Source organism: Dysidea avara, chromosome 1 (genome assembly GCF_963678975.1).
Source record: "Dysidea avara chromosome 1, odDysAvar1.4, whole genome shotgun sequence".
NCBI lineage: Eukaryota > Metazoa > Porifera > Demospongiae > Dictyoceratida > Dysideidae > Dysidea > Dysidea avara.
Genome location: NC_089272.1, coordinates 53,118,495 through 53,138,168, shown reverse-complemented (window position 1 = coordinate 53,138,168; position 19,674 = coordinate 53,118,495). Strand labels below are relative to the sequence as shown.

The following is a 19,674-nucleotide window of genomic DNA, read 5'->3' as shown; positions in this document are numbered from 1 at the left end:
TTCCTGGCTGGTTAAGCAATTCATAGCCCTCAAACCGAACCAGAACTCATTATTGATGTTACCAAATCCATCTTCATATTCAGTCCACCCTCAGTGAAAATTTGTAGAATATTTAACATCTCTTCTCTGAATAACCGTCCACCCTCCTCCTCCTGAGGCAGTGTCACAGTACACTCTGACGTTGGAACATTTTACTCCACAGAAGTTGGCGATAGTGTAGACTCCTGAAGCCTTTTCATTGAAGCGATTGTTGTTAAATCCTAGACAACAACAACTGTCAATAGGACCACTGCTAGTGTGACACTCACTATCAACTAATACTACTCCTATAGCACTAACTAAAACCTATTAGTTTTATAATAGTAGTCATTGTAGACTAGTCCAACACTGTAGTTTACAAGATATAGTTAGTCATTCCAAATTATATAATGCCTCTTATACTGGGTATTTGTACTGTTCTGTATTTCCTTAAGAGCACCTAAGGTAAACATGTTCAATCAAATTTGGTAAAAAAATGGGTACATCTATTACTATTATTATCCTGAAAATTCTCAGAATTAATGGTTATACTATGTATAGCCATAGTATGGTGTTAGGTGGCTTCTTTGTCAGGGAGTGAACAGTTAGTGGCCATTTAGTTGGCAGTTACACAGTTAAGCACAATATTATGTGACAATTACTTTGTTTTGTGGTGATTACATTTTTGAGACAGATAACACAAACCCTCCAGTGCCCAACTGGTAGACTTGATAATAATAATAAATAATAAAACACAGTATGGTGGCAATACTAGCTAAATTATACGAAAATGAATTGATCGGTATCATGCATGTAATTGCATTAAATGTGGCATATAGTTTGCTATAGCTAGTTATCTGCAACTTAGACTAATGAAACCACTTTGTAGACAAGTACATCAATATGACTGTAATATGTACACAGTATGTATTTTCATCAACACACACACACACACACACACACACACACACACACACACACAATGATACTGTATTGATGTATACAGTGTACTCTATGTCCATACGTTGAATCACTACAGCACACACACACACACACACACACACACACACACACACACACACACACACACACACACACACACACACACACACACACACACACACACACACACATGCACACACACACACACAAAACCTTCCGCTGTGGCACTAGTATTTCATGCCTACCCAGTGGACCAGCAGCTGGGCCACCTGTGTGCTAAATCGGTGCTATGAGTCAGCATAGGAAAATCCTCCTAGAGCAGGACTAGTAACCCATATATAGGAACTTGAGGCTGTGCCATGTCACACAGGTAAAGGTGTGGGCACCCTAAGTCCTACCTGGACCCTCACCCACTATGTGAGACATGGAAAAATTGCCAACTGCCCAAGCTACACTGCACATACAATTCCCTTATTTAGTGAAGTAAAGTACCGGGAACAAACTTAAATTCTCCCTTGTAACAGGTGAGAGTGATTACATTGCCACAGCCTAAAATTACCAGTTCAGATAATTATTTGCAGAAATAGATTTGAAATGTAAAATACACTTTAGAAGATACCCAGTAGAATTAAACTTGTATGTATACATGGTGATTAACTAATCATTACATGTATTAGAAGCTCCTTTATTGGTATGTGTAAGGTGCCAAGAAGAATTTAAGAGTTACGTACAGCCATTGCTTTTTCTAGGTATATATGTAGCTACAGTGTGTATTACACAATATTATGATAACTAGTCTAGAATGTTGGATATTAATACATTTCATTGAAACCTAGGGCAGATTTAGGGGGGGGGGGATGCTTGGGGTGCTGAAGCACCCCCTCCAAAGTGCTGAAGCACCCCCTCCAAAATTTTACCACGTGCAAGCTAGGAAGCTTCTAGAAGTTGCAGTATAGATGCAGTTGCATCTTACATGTATGCATGGGTAATGAAAAGATGGAAATAGAAGGAAGAATGGCTAATCTTTACTTACAATTACTAAGAGGGGATTCAAATTATACTTTTGGTGTGCGACTTAACCTAAAAGCTGCTAAAAATCAACATACTCTAATAGAACAGTCAACTACTCTAATAGAACAACTACTCTAATAGAACATCCATCATAATGTGTTTTCAAGAAGCTGTCAGTGTGTTCTTGACCTGTGCACTGCTATCTTACTATTGCTCCAAACATCTTGTCATATACTAATCACTTTCTGAGAACAACTTTTGTCAAATAGTTTAATATTATCAAGGGTACACTCTTGATAATATTATAGTGGGTATTTTCAGTTGTTGCTACATTGATGCTTGGGTTAACATGCTTATGTAAAACAGTTAATTTCTTAGCATGTATACAGTTAACAAGGCTGTAGTATCTGAGAACTGTTTGTTTTTGCTTTATCAGTACCAAAGTTCCATGCTGCATTTATCTGAATCTAGCATCAATTGAAGCTAATAAAATTTTAATGTCATACAGGGTTTGCACTCCCAAACCCCTTGAAGCTCAACTTTATAAGCTCAAATGATACCACAGAATTTATGCTGTCACATTATAAAGGGGTTAGTTGTGGCCAAAAACTAGTTGTATATGTAAGTGACTTTCGACTCTGGTTGTAAAAAATTAATATGGTGATGGGGCCATATAGTTGAAAAAGTCAGATTGACATAGTAACAGAACAGTCTGTGGCTATATATACTACAAAGTTGAAGTTATTTTTGTATGCATTTTAAATCTCTACAGTGACCTTAAGACCCAATCCGCTATTATGTATTGCCTTATAATCCAATAGCATTTAAAGGCAGTGTTTATTCTAGGGCTGTTAGTAGGGGAAGTTCAGACTCACCCCTAAAATTGTGAGTGACTACTACACTATACTTAAGTTAAGCTTGTTTTAAAGTGACACTGAACTTATCAAAAATGCTCTCAGATTCAATCTCAGTACGTAAAATTTTCCCAGGTTAAAAATTACAAACACAACCTTAAAGTGCTCTCAGATTCTATATCAGATCAATAAAAATCTCCTAGTATACAACTAACAAAAGTTAATGCATATAGAGATAACTATTCGTCCAGTACAATATAGAAAAAATAGCATACTTAGCTCTCAAAATTGTCTTTAAATTCGATCTCAGAACATGCAATTTTGTACAAATTTCTGCTTGGCATGCACAGCCGGCACAAATACCCCTGGACCAGATATAATATCAGAAAGCCTGATTTAAAAAACTTCTTGTTTTACTATAATCATGAAAATACCAGCCTATAAGTATTTAATTTCAAACACTCCAAGTTTTTAATTATTTCTTGGAAGACATCCATCCATACAGATCTTGTAATCTTTGTGGTATCATACATATAATGATGGTCAATACTGATCTCACACAAATTGTAAAGATTCAACACTTGATATGCAGTGCATTACTAATTGAATAAATACATGCATTTGCACATGGTTGTCCTAGGCATTACATCATCATGTCATCACCACTATACACTCATGCATCAACCGACCTTACGAGATGGCTTCACCCAATCACAAAAATCTAAAGCAACACTCATAACACACCCTTAAATGACTAACCAGTTTGGCAACTATTTCAAATGTTTTTATATATAGTGAACTTCATTAACTATAACAGACTTTCACCTGGTCACTTCCTAATTTCTGATTCCCGATTCCCGGAGAAATCCTAGAGTAAACACTGTTTAAAGGCGAGTTCTGTTTTTCTAAAATTGCTGTACCCCCATAATCTTTCAGTACAATAGAGAACTTGGTTAAAATAGCTTCAAAATTCAATCTTGTTATAGCTATAATCCAAAAATTTCCAGAGGAAGCATCACTCCAGACCCCCCTAGCTGGAAAATTCTATGCATGTGTACTCTATACTTGCCTCTCAAACCCTCTCTTCATTGTTACTGTTTGGATTTCATAGTTTGAACCATGAGACTGTAAAGCACACTAGCTATACCTTAAGCCAAGCAATACACTTAATTTAGAGATCTTGTATACTGATGAATTTACCATATAAATTTTATTAATTCATGACTTGATATAATCAATTAGCAAAAAACCAAACTCTAAAATTGCTAAATTGAATGTACCACTAAATTAAGGTATTTCAAACACAAGATTAATGATCATGTATAGCTGCATCCTTCTCCTTCCTGTTCTTTATGTAAAGAATATAATGGCTGTGCCCTTATATGACAGCTAGTATTACAACTGTTCTGGAATAATGGTGTCATTTCATCATTATTACACTTAGGTGACTCACAATGCTTTACAAGCATTGTGAATCAAGTGGCATTATTTTTGAGTCAAAAATATTGCCAAATAGTAATACTGAACCAGGGGTGGATCCAGACTTTTTTAAAGGGTCTGGAATTGCAACTTCAGCCTAGCTGTAAGTCAGACCAAAAAAAAAAGGTCACTACCTGCTGACAATAGCTGCCCCTCAACATAGATACCCTCAACAACTATATTTCCTTATTTATAACTCCACATGTAGCCTACTACACTGCTTCTCTTAAGAACACTGTGACTGTAGCTAAGGCCACTCCAATTGGTAATTATGTTTCTGGTCCACCGCCCGCATCCTTTTTTGGAGAATGTGAAATTTCAGAAATAGTCTACATGGGGAAAATTCCCGCATCAGATTTTTTAAAAGCCAGATTTCAGAAACAAATATTGGGCTGCAACAAAGATGCTAAATCAAACTGCTGACGTATTATAAATTGCTTTTTATCAGTAAGAAATGCGAGAAGAAAATTAATATATAATGGGCATAGTGTATAGTACAGATCGATATACTCTAATAGAACAGTCAGTAAATCACAAAAAATACTCTAATTGAGCAGTCAATTCATTGTTGCTTTGTTGCTGAATTCCGCCCGCCCGCATCTAAAATTAAACTTCAAATGACCAGAAACATAAAAACAAATTGGAGTGGCCTAACTAGTTGTATTCAGTAACCAGTTGTCGCTTTTCTTAGTCAACCAACCGTTATGCACTTGTCAATTTCATGCCCCACCCCCCCACCCCGGGCGTCCCCACACCCCAGGTGGGGATTTGACATTGCTTCTTGTCCCCACCCCTGGGGCAATTGACAGTTGTCCAATTCACTGACCGATTTTTGGTAGTTGCATTTCTAAACAATATTATCGCACCTGCTATAATTTTACTAGCTACAGGGCAGGTTTATTACTAGTCGCATGCATGAAATATGCGCTTAGTCATCCTTGAGGTGTTGTCAAATCCCCTACTACGGGGGTGGGGACATAGTGGGGATTTGACAGCTGATTTTGCCCCAGTAGTGGGGAAATTAAAACCACGATTTGTCAAATCCCCTGTATTCCCCCACCCTCCCCGGGGGGTGGGGGAGTGGGGCATGAAATTGACAAGTGCATTATGTTAGCACCCGCCCTTCTGAAATCCTAGATCCGCCCCTGAGGACAGTGGGGGTAGTTGAAGTAAGCAGTGGAAATATACAATACGAAAAAGCGGTTGTCTCCACTGTGAGATCGATAGCAAGCTGTCGATAATATCGATATTGATAAGCGTGGCGGATGCGCGTAAAGCTGGAGTTTACTTGTTGACGCTCGGATGCTGTTCCGGAGAACCAACATAGTCATAGAGATTTTACAGCAGCTAGAGATGGCAGAAGCTCTTCAAATAAAACTCTCAGAAAATGTTAAGGTGTTGAAGTTGACAGAGGTTTGCGATTATACATCTAAAGTTAACGCAAAGGTATCGTGGTTGTTTGAATTTGTAATCATACGTATTATATACGTAGTTACCGAGGTGTAGGTAACGACAAATTTTGTAGTTCACCTCTGAACTTATTTCTGAAAGATGAAATATTTGTACATTTGAAAGACGAAAGTTTACGGAATTTTACGAAAAATCAAGATTTTGTAGCTGAATTTTTTAAATGGAGAAAGATGGTCTGAAATGTTCTTGAAAGATGAAATGTGGGCACTCTCATTTGACATTTCTAGACAATTTTGGCTCTTTACCTAGCTACATACGTACACTATATAGCTTTTTACATTAGAGTTGGCAATGAAAAAATCGACCCCATTTATTAACTTGTAAGGGAGTGGAGCCTACCAATGTTCTAGTGGGTTTGGTAGAGATTAAATTCTGATCAATGGTCTAGTAGGTTTGATAGAGATTTAATTCCGATTGTTTGGGAGTATAAGTATAGCATGCGCAGTGTCGTAAATTTCGATGGATTTTGGCTCATATTCGTAAAAAAATGGGTAAGAACATCTAGAATGTTATCCAATGCTTTTTTTGGTTATTGGGTGAGGTGCTCTACAAAATACAATTGCTTAAAAATAAAACGGTGCTCGACTGGTTTACATTAAAAAGTCAACCCACTGTAACTTCCTTACTGAAGTTCATAGTTGGTTTACTAACTCCCAGGCGCCTTGTTAAGTGGAGATGACAGTGTTCATGCGCCAACACAAGCTGGTGCTTTTGTTCATGCTATGATTTCAAAACTCACAGCATCCGTTTCCCCAAGAACACGCATCAAGTATGATGACTCCCATGTAATATACCATTCATGGAACACTGAAGTATGCTAAACAGCATCACTGATGTTGCTGCTCATTTTTATTCAAAAACCTTAAAAATCACAAAATTTTAAAATGTGCACTACAGAAACAGCAAGGGGAACCACCTTATTATTAACCTTTGATATAGACTTGGGTAGGATTAATCACCGAGAGTTGGAGGAGACGCTATTGAGGTTGAGTTTTTCATTACCAACCCTAGCTACATGCATGGAAATCAGTGCAAGCTGATTAGAATGCCAATAGTCTGGCATAAAGATTTGGAATGCTGATACACACTCGGGTACACAATTTTAAGTTGTGGATAAATGGGCTTTTTATCATATGTTCTCAGAGGCGTAGGTACACCCAGGCTGACTCAGGCTTAAGCCCTGATAAGTGAACATAAAGCCCGGGTAACTGAGGACAAAGCCTTAGTAAAGTTTAAGGAACTCTAAACTAAGTTGTGGCCAGTATCTATGATCGTATTATACCATATATTATGGATAAGACTAAAACTGAGTCTTATTTACAACATAATTGACAGTACTCACACTCCCAGTTGTTACTTGTACTCTATTGCAGCTCATTTGGTTGGGTCCAACCGTGGAGGTTGAGTCTGGGACGTAAAATTAAACACACTTGTATATTACAACTATATTCACATGAGTTAATGATGTCAAAACATGGATCGTCAAGCCGAACTTTAGCTGTAGGCCAGCTTACCCTTTTTGACTGCCAGAACAAAAGAAAGAAGAGCACCAATAACAAGGCTAGTAGCGAATGTGTCAATCTTACAAATGGCATGATTAGCAGTAGCATTTGCATGACAGCTGCAGCTAACAGTTACAGCTGTCACATTGCGACAGGTGACAGTCGCACCATGCAACATGAGTCTGACTCATGTCCTGTGGCACTATATAATGTGGCAGTTGAGACAGCAGGAAGCCAAGCCACTGAAGTGGATGTTGAACTGGTGACTGAAGAATTTGAGCTTGATTTTCCCAATGAGATTCATGAGAACAATTCAGACACTGAGTCTGAGGCACCTGGTTAGTTATGAACTTAATAAACTAATTGCTGAATGGGTAATATAATTATTATCATGTAAGTACCAAAATAACTGATGAATTTTTGCAGTTTATCTGATCACTGTGTCACAAAAGCTACCATTCTGTGGTCCACCATCCGACATAAGTTCAAGTCCAGATCAAAGTCCTGTGCAACCAAGCCCATCAACATTTCACTACCCTACAAAAAAGATGGGAAAGCAAAATTGGTCATTCAATCCAAAGTGGTTCACCACTCACAGCTGGTTAGAATATTCAGTGAAAAGAGATGCTGCCTTCTGCTTTGCTTGTCGTCACTTTAATGTCAAAGGAGGCAAAAATGAAGACGTATTCACAAAAGATGGCTTCAGTGATTGGAAACATGCATCTGGTATGAGTGAAACTGGAATTTTAGAAGGTCATGCAAAATGTGTGACCCACACATTAGTCATGCAGTCATGGAATGATCATAATAAAAATAAAAAAGCTTGGGAAATCAATCTGCAATCACTTTGATTCAACCAGAAATGGAACAATAGGCATTACTTAAAAAGTGTTGCAGAAACACTGCTCCTAACTGGCCGCCTTGAGATTGCCCTTTGGGGGCATGATGAATCTGAAAGCTCACTTAACAGAGGTAATTTTCTTGAAATGTTTTCAATAATTCCCAAACACGATCCAATCATCCAAGAGTGCATTGATAAAAGACCAAAACAAATAGCCACTTACCTATCCCCAGACATTCAGAATTCAACATTGAAAATAATAGGCAAAATGATCAGAGATAGAACTGAAGTGCATCTGTCTGGCTTTTTCTCATTGATGGATGATGAGACAAAAGATGTCAGTAAACAAGAACAGCTATCTATAGTTGTGAGATATGTAGGTAGAGAGGGAATTATCAATTAAAGATTCCTTACATTTGTTTAGGCTACAAGTCTTAATGCTGAGAGCTTATATTATATGTATAATTATATACAGGCTTTGGAAGAGCATGGGATAGATCCATCTATGACGGTGTCACAAGGTTATGATGGTACATCTATAATGAGCAGGCACTGCACTGGTGTGCAGAAACGAATTAAGGACAAATATCCTAGTACAATATACATTCCCTGTTATGCACATGTACTGTACTTAATCTTGTGCTTGTGGACTGTTCAAAAAAGTTCAGCTAGGTCATGATTTTTTTTGCTTCCTTGAGTCTTTGTATGTTTTTATGTCAGCATAAAAAGCACATACAACCTTTCTATAGTGGCACAGAAAAGACTGCAGCATCCAGATAAGCCTACACGGGAATTGCAAAGACTAAGTGATACACGCTGGGCATGTACTGTAGGTATGGTGCTGTAAATGCTATTTGTTGCATGTTTGACTCATTGATTTCAGCACTCGAAGAAATTACAGAGGGTCTGACCAAATAAAAACTGTTGAAGTTAATGGTTTGCTTTTACAGATTAAAGATTTTAGATTTTTGATATATTTGATTATTTTTCATCGAGTTTTAACTTGTACTAAAAGGCTGTCTGATAGTATGCAAAGCACACAGATTGATTTGAGTAAGGCTTCATGTTTAGTTGCAGCTACTGAATCTACCTGGTGGCATTCCCACGCAGATACCGGATGGGAAAAGTTGTTTACTTATGCAAAATCAGTAGCCAAAACTAACAGCATTGATATCAGTGATCCAGTGCAGTCATGCAGACAGAGAAAAATACCTTGTCGTTTTGATGATGGAATTGTGTACCAATCAATAGGAGCTAGAGATACACTGTCAACTAGTCAAAATTACAAGGTTGTTCTGTGTTTTGAAGACAGTCTCCTCAATCAACCCACAATCAAATACGTTTTTGGATGCATCCACCCTGAAGCCTCTTGCTATTGGGTATAACTTATACTATGACTGCTTGTCTATGGAGGCTACTTCAGCCAAAAATACCTTAACTAACTGTGAACTGGAAAATGTTCGTGATGTTTTTTGGAATTGCTTCCATTGAAGAGTGCATTTCCAACTCTGATTAAGGCTGTTCAAATATCCATGACCATGGTGGTCAGCACTACTCACTGTGAAAGGTCTTCTCTGCTTTTAAGAGAATTAAAACATACTTGAGGGCATTTATGGGTGAGGAAAGGTTGAAGAACCTTAGTATTCTTGCCATTGAGAAGAAGCTTGCAAGTGAGCTCTCTCTTGACGATGTTGTTGATTGCTTTGCTTCTAAAGACAAACACAAGGATTGTATTAAAATAGTTACTGCATGTATAATACATTCAGCTATAGTTGGTTGTAATTAGCACAAGTTCATGAAGGCAGTTCTAAAATTAGCTACAAATATGTATATGTCGGTGCACTTCTTGTTTTGATTTATTCTACTATGGCTAATCTACATTGAGGAATCTTAATTGTTTACCCGTATACATGCACAGTGTAGTACACTATAGCTGCAGTGGTAAGCATGAATTATGCTAGCTAAATTATCTACATATTCTGCACTTCAAAATGCCATCCCAAGTGAGTAAATTTTAATGCAAATTGCATCTGGAAACACCTAAAATCTCAAAATTTCTTGGGGGGGATGCCCCCAGGCCCCCTAGATAGCTCATGCTTCACATTTTGCTGAGTGAGTGAGTGTACTTCACACACTGTAGAGAGCTACCATCGTATTACACACAAGTTAGATTCAGGCTTGACAGGTTTAGCCCTGGTAAGCATAAAGCCCTGGCCACGCCGCTGTATGTTCTTGAGAGATGGAATAGCTATTGATTGCCAATCTCAGAAATATAATTTCTTTGGAGGTTGCTACTTTGGCATGCATAGTACTGTAAAACAGATGTTTCCTCATCGTTTCCTGTACATTTTAAAGGTATAATTTAATTAGACTCAACCACTCAATTAACTATAGGCACAATGGCACAATTGAATTTCATTAATCTTTGTGTGCTTTGTGATGAGCAAATATGTATACTTTCCTCATGCACATTATTTTGTTGACACAATGGTGTATGCCATAGGCAAGGGGATAACTCAATTAAGTTACTGATTGAAAGCTAACAACTTGAAGGTTAACAACTGAAGTGGAGGTGTTGCAATGGTGCAACAGTAGCTATTATGCCAAGTTTATACTTTTGAGTTAGTGACACAACAATTAGAAATTGTCAAATGACGTGCAGCCGAAAATCACCAACCCAAGCAAAAGTAACTACCCACTAAAGAAAACTCTAATAATTATTAATACCTAATAGTATTAGGTATTAGTACTAGCCTCATTTATAATCAATAGTATTAAAGTTTCAAAGTATTCTGAAAAGATTCAAAATGACACAAAACATAACGTACATGATAGAACTAAGATTTTCACAATGATCAGTGACAAGTTTTGTCTCTAGAGGAGCTTAGCAATTTCAAGTTAAACACAAGTTCTGATTGTGTCAGGGTTTTGGAGATTTTTATTAAAAAGACTCGAATACTGGAATGCCTACTGTGGCTATGATAGCTGGACAACTACTTCACATGTTAACTTCACTAATATTATGCTTGTGGCTATATATGTGCAGTAGCTACTAAATAAGTATGGTTATGTGTGCTGTTAGTATATCAGCTGGCCATTATACATTACACCCCATACGTATGATATAGCGTGTAGAAAACTATTCCATATATTAGGTTCAGGCCCGTACGCAGGAATTTGAAAAGGGGGTTCTAAATTGAAGCGGTAGGCAATCCCAGACGCGGGGTCTGGGGGTGCAGCCCCAGATGCGGGGTCTGGGGGTGCAGCCCCAGACGCTGAGAAAGGTTTAATATTCAATGTCCTGAGAATAGCCTCAAATTGCTTAAATGCAGAAATGCATGCACTGATTAAATAAACTTCTCACACATCATTGTGCTGACACAAATTCCTCTCAAGATGGGCCATCACACACTAATGCAAACAAGAGATTAAAATATGGTTGTAGTGCATGTACACTCCATCATTTCTAAGACTGTTCAGAGTCATTCATTTGAGCTATAAGCTAAGCCTTACATTCCACCACTGTCCAAACATGCATGGCCGATGATGATAACCATAATAAGGTTAGCTAATATGAAAACAACTGACAGACTCACACGCTTGACACTTTAGAATTCATATCATTGAATGCAACAAGCCAGGCTTACTTGTGTTATAGTTAAAAGTCTATCAGTCGCAGTGTCCATCCAGTCTGGTGGCATCATTGCTATTCCGGGCTCTTATTAGAAAATATTTAACGAATTACGATTGAAATTAATCAATTATATAGTAGCTCTCAATGCAGTGTGGTCATGGATGGCCTTATTAAGATACTGTACGTAGAATAATAGAAGCCTTAGCGATAGAGAGAAGACCACTGTCTATATTCATGCATCATTAAAGTGGACCTCGAAGCGCTATTGTTAATTATGGAATCCACACTATTGTTAATTATGGAATCCACACGCAGCTCAGCCAGTATATAGAAGCCATGGAAGGCATGTAATGAATGCTAGAACACAGATTACAGTTGACAAGATTGTTTAACAGTAAAAATAAACTTTCCAGTTTAAAATAGGGGATTCGACTGAACCCCCCCTGGGTACGGGCCTGAGGTTAAGGCACTTATTAATTCATGACTCCTACTTTAAGGTTTTAGAATAAAGAGTATTTTTGATAAGTTTGGGATGATCTATTGGGGGCGAGGGTTTAAAATATGTAAATATTCGGAGCAATAAATGTTCCTAGGTACCAACTTTAAATTACTCTATACCATATACAGTACCCCTTGGAAATGAAAGTAAGTTTACATGTACAGTGGTGCTAACTTTTAAATTTGCAGTAGCAAAGCTTTAGCTTTTGTAAGCACTGCTAGGGTGTACCTAAGGGAGTTTCAGGAAATCCCTTTAAATTTTGAAACATTGCAAAGTGAAACTTCAGCTTAACAGTATCTCGTATCTGCAGTGAAATAGGACTCATTTAGAGCTACATCTTAGTTAAGTAATAGTTTGTCACATGATAGTGACACTAGTGATTGTTATGAAATATTGAGATGCTCAGTAAGGACTTGTCACTTACGTAGTTATAGTGGAAACCCCCTTCCAAAATTTCTGTATATGTGTACTGCCATGCAGTATGTAAACAGGGAATATTATTTTAAAATCAATTTTCATACAATAGTAAAGTACATGATACTGTAATATACGTGTACTGTACAATACAGCTGTCATAGAAAACATATTGCAAGAATAATTTCTTTCCAGAAATTCATCAAGTATTGGGTGATATTAGTCTCAGATCTTCCTGGAGAAGGCTGTTTGTACTTCTATCACTCAAAATCTTCTGCACAGCATGGTTCGGCAGTATTTATAGAGCAGATTGCTGATATGACTGATGTGTCTCACTTTGGATATAGCAAACAGCAGAAGATACTACAGCTATCATATGCTGACCATGTACTATTCTTACAGTTTTCATCTTCTGCTACAATGCAGCAATGGCACAGCAAGCTAAGGAAATATTTATGTAAGTTATTCAATATAATGCATAACCGCTCATTCTCTTATTATACCATGCATGTAGCTGTTGTGCGCATGCAAATACAACGTAGTTGTAAAAAATCTGTGAAGCTTTTAAGGTATAAATAGTTGTGAAATCAAAGATGACCTAGAATTGGCTAGTTGCAATTACAAGATGTCTCTTTAATACAATACAGAATCAACAAGATTCGATCACTTATGTCATAGATATGCTTATGTAGGATCAAGAATTTCCATGTATTCTACCACTGATATTATATATTTCCGTTGAAACGAATATTCGAATACCAGAAATGTTATTCGAATAATCGAATATTCTCCGAATATTTGAATAATAGAATACTCGTTTGAGCCCTAGTTGCAATTATGCTAATGTAATGATGATATGCTATCATTATTGATATTGACTGTAATATGTAGCATCATTGAATCCATTTCTTGACTGCCACCATTGACTACTTCATGTCAGTTCATGACTTTTAAACTAGGGCTAAGCGATACTACCGTTTTAGCAATATATCGCGGTATTTTGAAAGTATCGATATCGCGATATTTTGTTATTAACTATCGTGATACCATGCCTGTACATTACTGTCATTAAAAATCCATTTGTTATGCTGTACTAGGCTAAGAATCCTCGTAAGTGATAAAGTCCACCCACCTGGTTTCCCCTGCAGAGAGGTGTGAACACCACAACATAACCTCAAAACATGTGTTACAATAATCATTACTGTAAACAAGAATGATAGTGGCTAGTTTACTATCACTTATAAGGACTTCCTGCAGGAATGCTGAGCAATCCAGTATGTAACAGCAGCTATGATCACAAGTATCGTGAATGGTGGCTTCAGTATCGATCGTGATACTAAAATGGCAGTATCGCTCAGCCCTATTTTAAACCCAGGATTTGTGAAAGACACACTGTTTTTTATGAATTGCAACTGAATTATAGGATTTAAATACCGTCTATTAATAGTGTAATTCTAAAAGTACAGATTAATGTACTTAAAAGAATAACCTGTCAATCCCCACTTTAAGCTTATTACACACATTATAATGTGGCTGCAGATGCATGTGTGTAACCGTATACTACCATGTGTTTTAGAACTTTGATACATAGTAGTATTGGGAATTTCTTTTCACATATATAGGCCTTTAGCTACATGTACGTATGTGTGACCCACTGAGTGAAAACTGGCCATTTTTGCAAAATCTATGTAAAAATGTATTGAAAAAACTGGGAAAATGCTTGTGCTACATAAAAATTTTATGCACGTTTTAATTGCATCAGTATGCACTGAAACAGAGTTCCAAACAATATATATACTACCTGAGTCACCTTTTCGTGGAGAGTAGGACATTTTTGTTTTGTGTTTGTGCAGCATAAGGCACATGAGTTAAGGATGCTTATTTACAATGTGGTAGAAATAAAGTATATCGTTGTTGGAATTGCCTTATTCTTTGTTCACTGGAAGATGTACAGGGAAAATACTATACCATAATCACTTTGCCTATTCATGGTGAACACACTGAGCCAAACCCCATCTTTGTAGCTTGTTTCAGTCGTGAAGAATGATAGATTAAATAAGCACCTGCAATTTATTTACTGTATTTTTGCTGTACAAATTGAATTTTTTCATGTTCTAAACTATAACTCCAAGACTATTTATCACAAAAAGCTGAAACTTTGACTGTCCTTTCCTCTTGAACTATAGATAATAGAGTAGAAATAAAATGGAATTCAAGGAATGTGTGAAAATGGCTGGTTTTCAATCACATATATCTACAAGTAGAAAGAAAATTTAGTAAATTCATTAAGTTTGATTTGTGATCATAGTCATAAAATGTAGTGAAACAAATGAGATGGCCTGCACCTGCAGGTATGGTATATAGACTGAATTAAGGATTAAAAAATTCCACTAGTATATCTGTAGGTATAGGCAACCTCCTTACTTTTAAATGGTGATGATCTGTAATTTTTTCTTCTACCTGTTTGTTTATCTTTTTGTAACATTATTATGACTGGTGATTCAACGTATAGCCATTATTGAGTCACACTTGTCTGAAAGCCTCAGATAGGTAGTTAGTTAGTCAGTAGAAAACTCCTTAAGAATTTCTGTGGCAACTTAGTGGGAGTGTTTTTGCCCACTCTAAAGACACTTTGGGGCTTGGTTCTACCTAACCAAAGTTGCCAAGGAACCATGAAGGTGTGGTTTCTGGTTAATTTTTATTTGTCAGAAAGTGCAAACCTCCCAGTCCGTCATCCCTAATGTTGTAGGATATTGACTAATCGCATATTCTACCTATTAATTAATACATCATGTGACTGTACTTGTATGGTAGCTATTACCACCTGTCTGTACAAATAGCGTGTCAATATACATCATGATCAGTTTTCTAGGCTAACCAACTACCACCTGGATCGTCACCGGCCCAGGTTCCTACAAATGTACTGTACAATTACTACCATACTGTATGATACTGTAAATGGTGGATGTATAGCTGCCCATAATTGCTGTGTAGTGGATGGCACACCGATGAACTTGTGGTCTTGTACTTCTAGGGTCCTTTCCACTGTGTCTTTACAATAGTCCACAACATCCTGATCGACAAGACCACTACATCTTGCAGTATCACAACAACAAATTAGCTGTGTACTTGTCACTGTCTAATAAACACAAGTGGACCTGGCACATCACTCAACTGAGGAGATTTAGTTATGATTCAAAAATACCTTACACTGAAATTGAAAGTGGAAGGTTTGTTTTAATAGGTTATTTGTTTAAGGTTAAGGTTTGTTTATTTCTATAATACTTGTGATGACTGTTTTCCTATATATGGATTATTTCCATGCCAGTTTTAGATACTGCTGCAGTATAGCCTGCAAATGTTTCATACCAAAATACACACATTGTATTAAGGTGGTAGTTACTGGATATTGACCCATGCACAAAATTGAACATGGTTTTTTACAGGATAGGAAATTGTTGTTTGCTTACTGTACCATTGTATGATACATGCAGTGTACAGGATTACATTTTGGACATTAAGAAAACAACATGACCATTAGTAGCTTTTGTGTATATATTAATCAAAAGTTAAACCAGTTCTAGAGCACTTGGTACTATAATACAATTAAAAACATATGTATGACATGCTGTCAGGGGTATTTTGTACTGTACTTTTCAGGTCTTCTGAAACTGGAGAGGGAAATTTTTATTTCACAGGAAACAAGGTGTTTAAATTGTACCAATTGCTTGTTTCCCTGTCAATGAAAGCCAGACCAGGAATATCTGACCCTAAGCCCTCAAAGAGCTTAGATGTACCTGACTTAGATGATGAGTATGTATACATGGATCAGAGTAGTAGCGATGAGATGTCTACAAGAAGTAGCAAGACTATTGGAGGGAGAAGTGGCCGAAGTAAGTACTGTCCTTATTTTCTCATGATGCTGTATTTAATGCTGAATCCGGGGGTTAGCCAATGCCCACGCAAAAACCCAACATAATGTATGAGAGTCCCAATATTTAAGTATTTTAAAAATATTTTTGTATTTAAAATATTTTTGTAAATACAATAAAATTCTAATTTCGATTTTATCGTGATGTTTCCACCTTGAGTTGTTACTAATAATTGTACAGGAACACCTGAGAGAGTAGCTGACAGGGATCAGAGGAACTTCAGAAGAGACACAGGTGTACTTTGCACTGTCAAGTTGTATATAGCGGCAACTGTAATTGAACTCATGAACGGACGAAAACGAGAATAACCTATTTTGTACGTGGTTCGGGATTAGAGATTTCTAAATATTTATGGATTTTTAATTGGATTTCTCAGATAGTGTACGAGAGTCCCAAGACGTTGGCTACCCCTCGGCTGAATCAATATAATATGTCCTTGGAATAATGTATATATACTGTAGTATGTCTCATGTTGACAGTTTGCTTTAAAAAACCTACTTGTACTAATTGCTGATTTGTAAGTACCATGGTAATTGCTAAATATTGTACTTTGCATGAGAGGGAGTATATTGTATTTTTCACACAGTGCTGTATGAGCATATACAATTGGGTAATACAGCACAGTTATGAAAAGAATGCTAATTAATTTTATGAAAATAATGCCACTCAGACAACACAGTTGATTATGTGTGTAACTTTTTAAATTGCTAATAAAATTACCTAACTGTTATTTATATGTCCAGAAATACATAGTACAGTACTGCTCAAATGCAATGTTGTCTCATGAGAGTGCAAGCAATTAAAAAAAAAAAAAACTCGCTAATTAAAGAGCGTGGCACCCGTTTCTCACGCAAGTATTCATCCCATTTCATTTTGGAATGAATGCTCATAAGTGAAATGGGTGCCACACCCTTTAAATAGTGAGCTTTTAATTGCTCACACTCTCGTGAGATGACATTATGTTTGAGCAGTACTGTATGAGCACTTACTGATGTGCTGATGGCAGAAAACTGTAGTGGTGTGAGTGCTTGGGATCAATGGTCTATAGCCTTTTGTGTTGGCATATTTGATTGTGATGAACTTTCCCAAAAGCATTTAAGCTGACAATCTACATTTTGCAGGGGCTGTTCATTGATATTGACTGCTGTATAAGGCAGTTCTATGAGAATACACTGTTAAAACTGATGTGCTATGGTAGCACTTAGACGTAAATTCTGACCACTCCAGTCAAAAAATAACAACTCTAGGTGCTATAATACCAATTCAGTTCAACCGTGTATTTTGACATCTTTCAAAAAACATGTGTGATGTACAGTACATGATCAAATTTAATACAGCAGCTATAAATTGTCTAATTTAATACATGCAGTTATAAATTATAAGACGATGCAATGCAAATTCTGATAGTGGTTAAATTTTGAAGATGAAATTTTGCAGACAATGAGCAACTGTGAAAATTATGCTCCTGAAAAATTTGTTCACATCATGGTATAGCTATGTGGTGCTCAAAAATCATTAAGAAGACAAAAGAAACAAATAACAAAATCCCTGAAATTTGGCTGCCCATCTCCCATGAATAGCTAGCTGGAGTGAATTTGGTGTGTAGCCTGCCCAACCTGGTGAGCAGCTATTATAATACAACTTAGGAGAAGGGAACATGGGCTATTCATCCGGTTCCAGACACTCACTTATACAGGCTATTTGTCTGGCACTCACCCATCATAAGTAAGTTTTTGAGGAGAGTGTCCTAGCAAGGCCAGACCAACTGTAGCTAGGGTTGGCCTGGCTTCACCGAGACGCTCGCTTCACTTTCTCAAACCATAGCTTGCCTCGAACTCACCAAAAACTTACCTTCATACAGACAGTGAAGGACATCATTATGCTTAACAGGCAAACCTAAGGTTAGCATTAGTGGGGGTTTCTTCTTCACCTGGTCGTACTATATACAGGAATCACATTTGTAAGATAGAAAGTAAGAGAGCTGATTAGCTAATAGTGGTAGAGCATCCAGTGCCACACTAGTCTTTCATGCTGGTGGTCCAGATTCAAGTCCCAGAAGCTTTGATTTTTTTTTTTGTCAGCCTGTTTTGCCTAAGTTTTATTACATACTTATGGAACCAGACGAGTAGCCCCTTATTGCCAAGATGTCCAGAATAGAGGGGTTCCACTGTATCACTTACTGTATTATGTATACGTTTCTTGTTTTGATAACAGTTTCCCTTCCAACACTTCATGTAAATGACAAGAGTGCAGGAAAAGAACACAGCAAAAGTGTAACACTAATTCCCAAATTTGCATCACTATTTTCACCACGTGACAAAAGTGCAAGGTGATTAAGTGAATGTTATTACATTAAACCTGGTGAATGTAGCTATGTATGTACGTATGTATGTGTGTGCACGTAGTGTATAGTGTGTGTGTGTGTGTGTAATGTGTGTGTGTCTGCACACATGCATGTGTATGTGATGTAATGGCAACACAATGTCAATGTGTTGGCCCTATTATTCTTTCCCCTACTATGATCCAATTTTGTCCATTATTTTCTTAGAAAATTGTGTCTTTGGCAGTTATACCAATGTACATATTGCATTATGTGATTGTGTGTAGGGATCAACCAATAGCAAGTTCAAGCAAGAAAAGCATGGCCTCTAGTGCACCACATCAAAGTGATTTTCTTTGCAAAGACAAAGGTACCCCTGTGTAGCTGTTTGGGTGTACCATGGATACCTTCATCACATACAGGCCACTCAAAGGCTAGCCCATCAACTCCAAATGTGCAGTATGTTCTTAGCAGTCCATCATCTCCAGCAGAAGATGTTTTCGAACTGGAAAATGAGGATTATTTCAAATATTAAATATGTGACCCACTGAGCAAAAACCAGCTGTTTTTGGGAAATTCTATTTTGTAATTGAAATAAACTGGGTAAAAATACATGTGCTACATAAAAAGTTACACAGGTTTTTATTGCTTTTGGTATTTATAATAAAACCTATACATCAATAGAATCTCCTATTCACAGGCAGTAAGAAAATCCTTGTTTTGTGTTTGTACAACAATTGGTACATGAGTTATGTTCG

General features: G+C 37.1%; 2 protein-coding genes across 2 annotated transcripts; both read left to right on the top strand.

Moving 5' to 3' along the window:
- The first annotated feature begins 5,541 nt into the window (after positions 1-5,541).
- LOC136268810 (uncharacterized) lies at positions 5,542-19,474 on the top strand. The gene is made up of 7 exons (XM_066064278.1): positions 5,542-5,750; positions 12,860-13,121; positions 15,699-15,894; positions 16,325-16,557; positions 18,811-18,925; positions 19,204-19,286; positions 19,339-19,474. Exons 1-7 carry the CDS (start codon positions 5,607-5,609, stop codon positions 19,449-19,451), a joined length of 1,146 nt encoding a protein of 381 aa, XP_065920350.1. The 5' UTR covers positions 5,542-5,606; the 3' UTR covers positions 19,452-19,474.
- On the top strand, positions 7,338-9,829 carry LOC136251071 (uncharacterized). Its single transcript, XM_066043455.1, has 3 exons — positions 7,338-7,614; positions 7,703-8,002; positions 8,867-9,829. Exons 1-3 carry the CDS (start codon positions 7,368-7,370, stop codon positions 8,962-8,964), a joined length of 645 nt encoding a protein of 214 aa, XP_065899527.1. The 5' UTR covers positions 7,338-7,367; the 3' UTR covers positions 8,965-9,829.
- Positions 19,475-19,674: the final 200 nt, after the last annotated feature.

What these genes read in the sequence shown, in the direction of transcription:
- LOC136251071 (XM_066043455.1), top strand. Translation starts at nt 7,368, where the DNA reads ATGATTAGCAGTAGCATTTGCATGACAGCTGCAGCTAACAGTTACAGC. An exon ending in CACTGAGTCTGAGGCACCTG is followed by an intron (nt 7,615 to 7,702) that starts GTTAGTTATGAA and finishes GAATTTTTGCAG; the next exon opens with TTTATCTGATCACTGTGTCA. An exon ending in TGATTGGAAACATGCATCTG is followed by an intron (nt 8,003 to 8,866) that starts GTATGAGTGAAA and finishes ACCTTTCTATAG; the next exon opens with TGGCACAGAAAAGACTGCAG.
- LOC136268810 (XM_066064278.1), top strand. Translation starts at nt 5,607, where the DNA reads ATGCTGTTCCGGAGAACCAACATAGTCATAGAGATTTTACAGCAGCTA. An exon ending in TGGAGGGAGAAGTGGCCGAA is followed by an intron (nt 16,558 to 18,810) that starts GTAAGTACTGTC and finishes TTTTGATAACAG; the next exon opens with TTTCCCTTCCAACACTTCAT. An exon ending in TTTTCTTTGCAAAGACAAAG is followed by an intron (nt 19,287 to 19,338) that starts GTACCCCTGTGT and finishes CATCACATACAG; the next exon opens with GCCACTCAAAGGCTAGCCCA.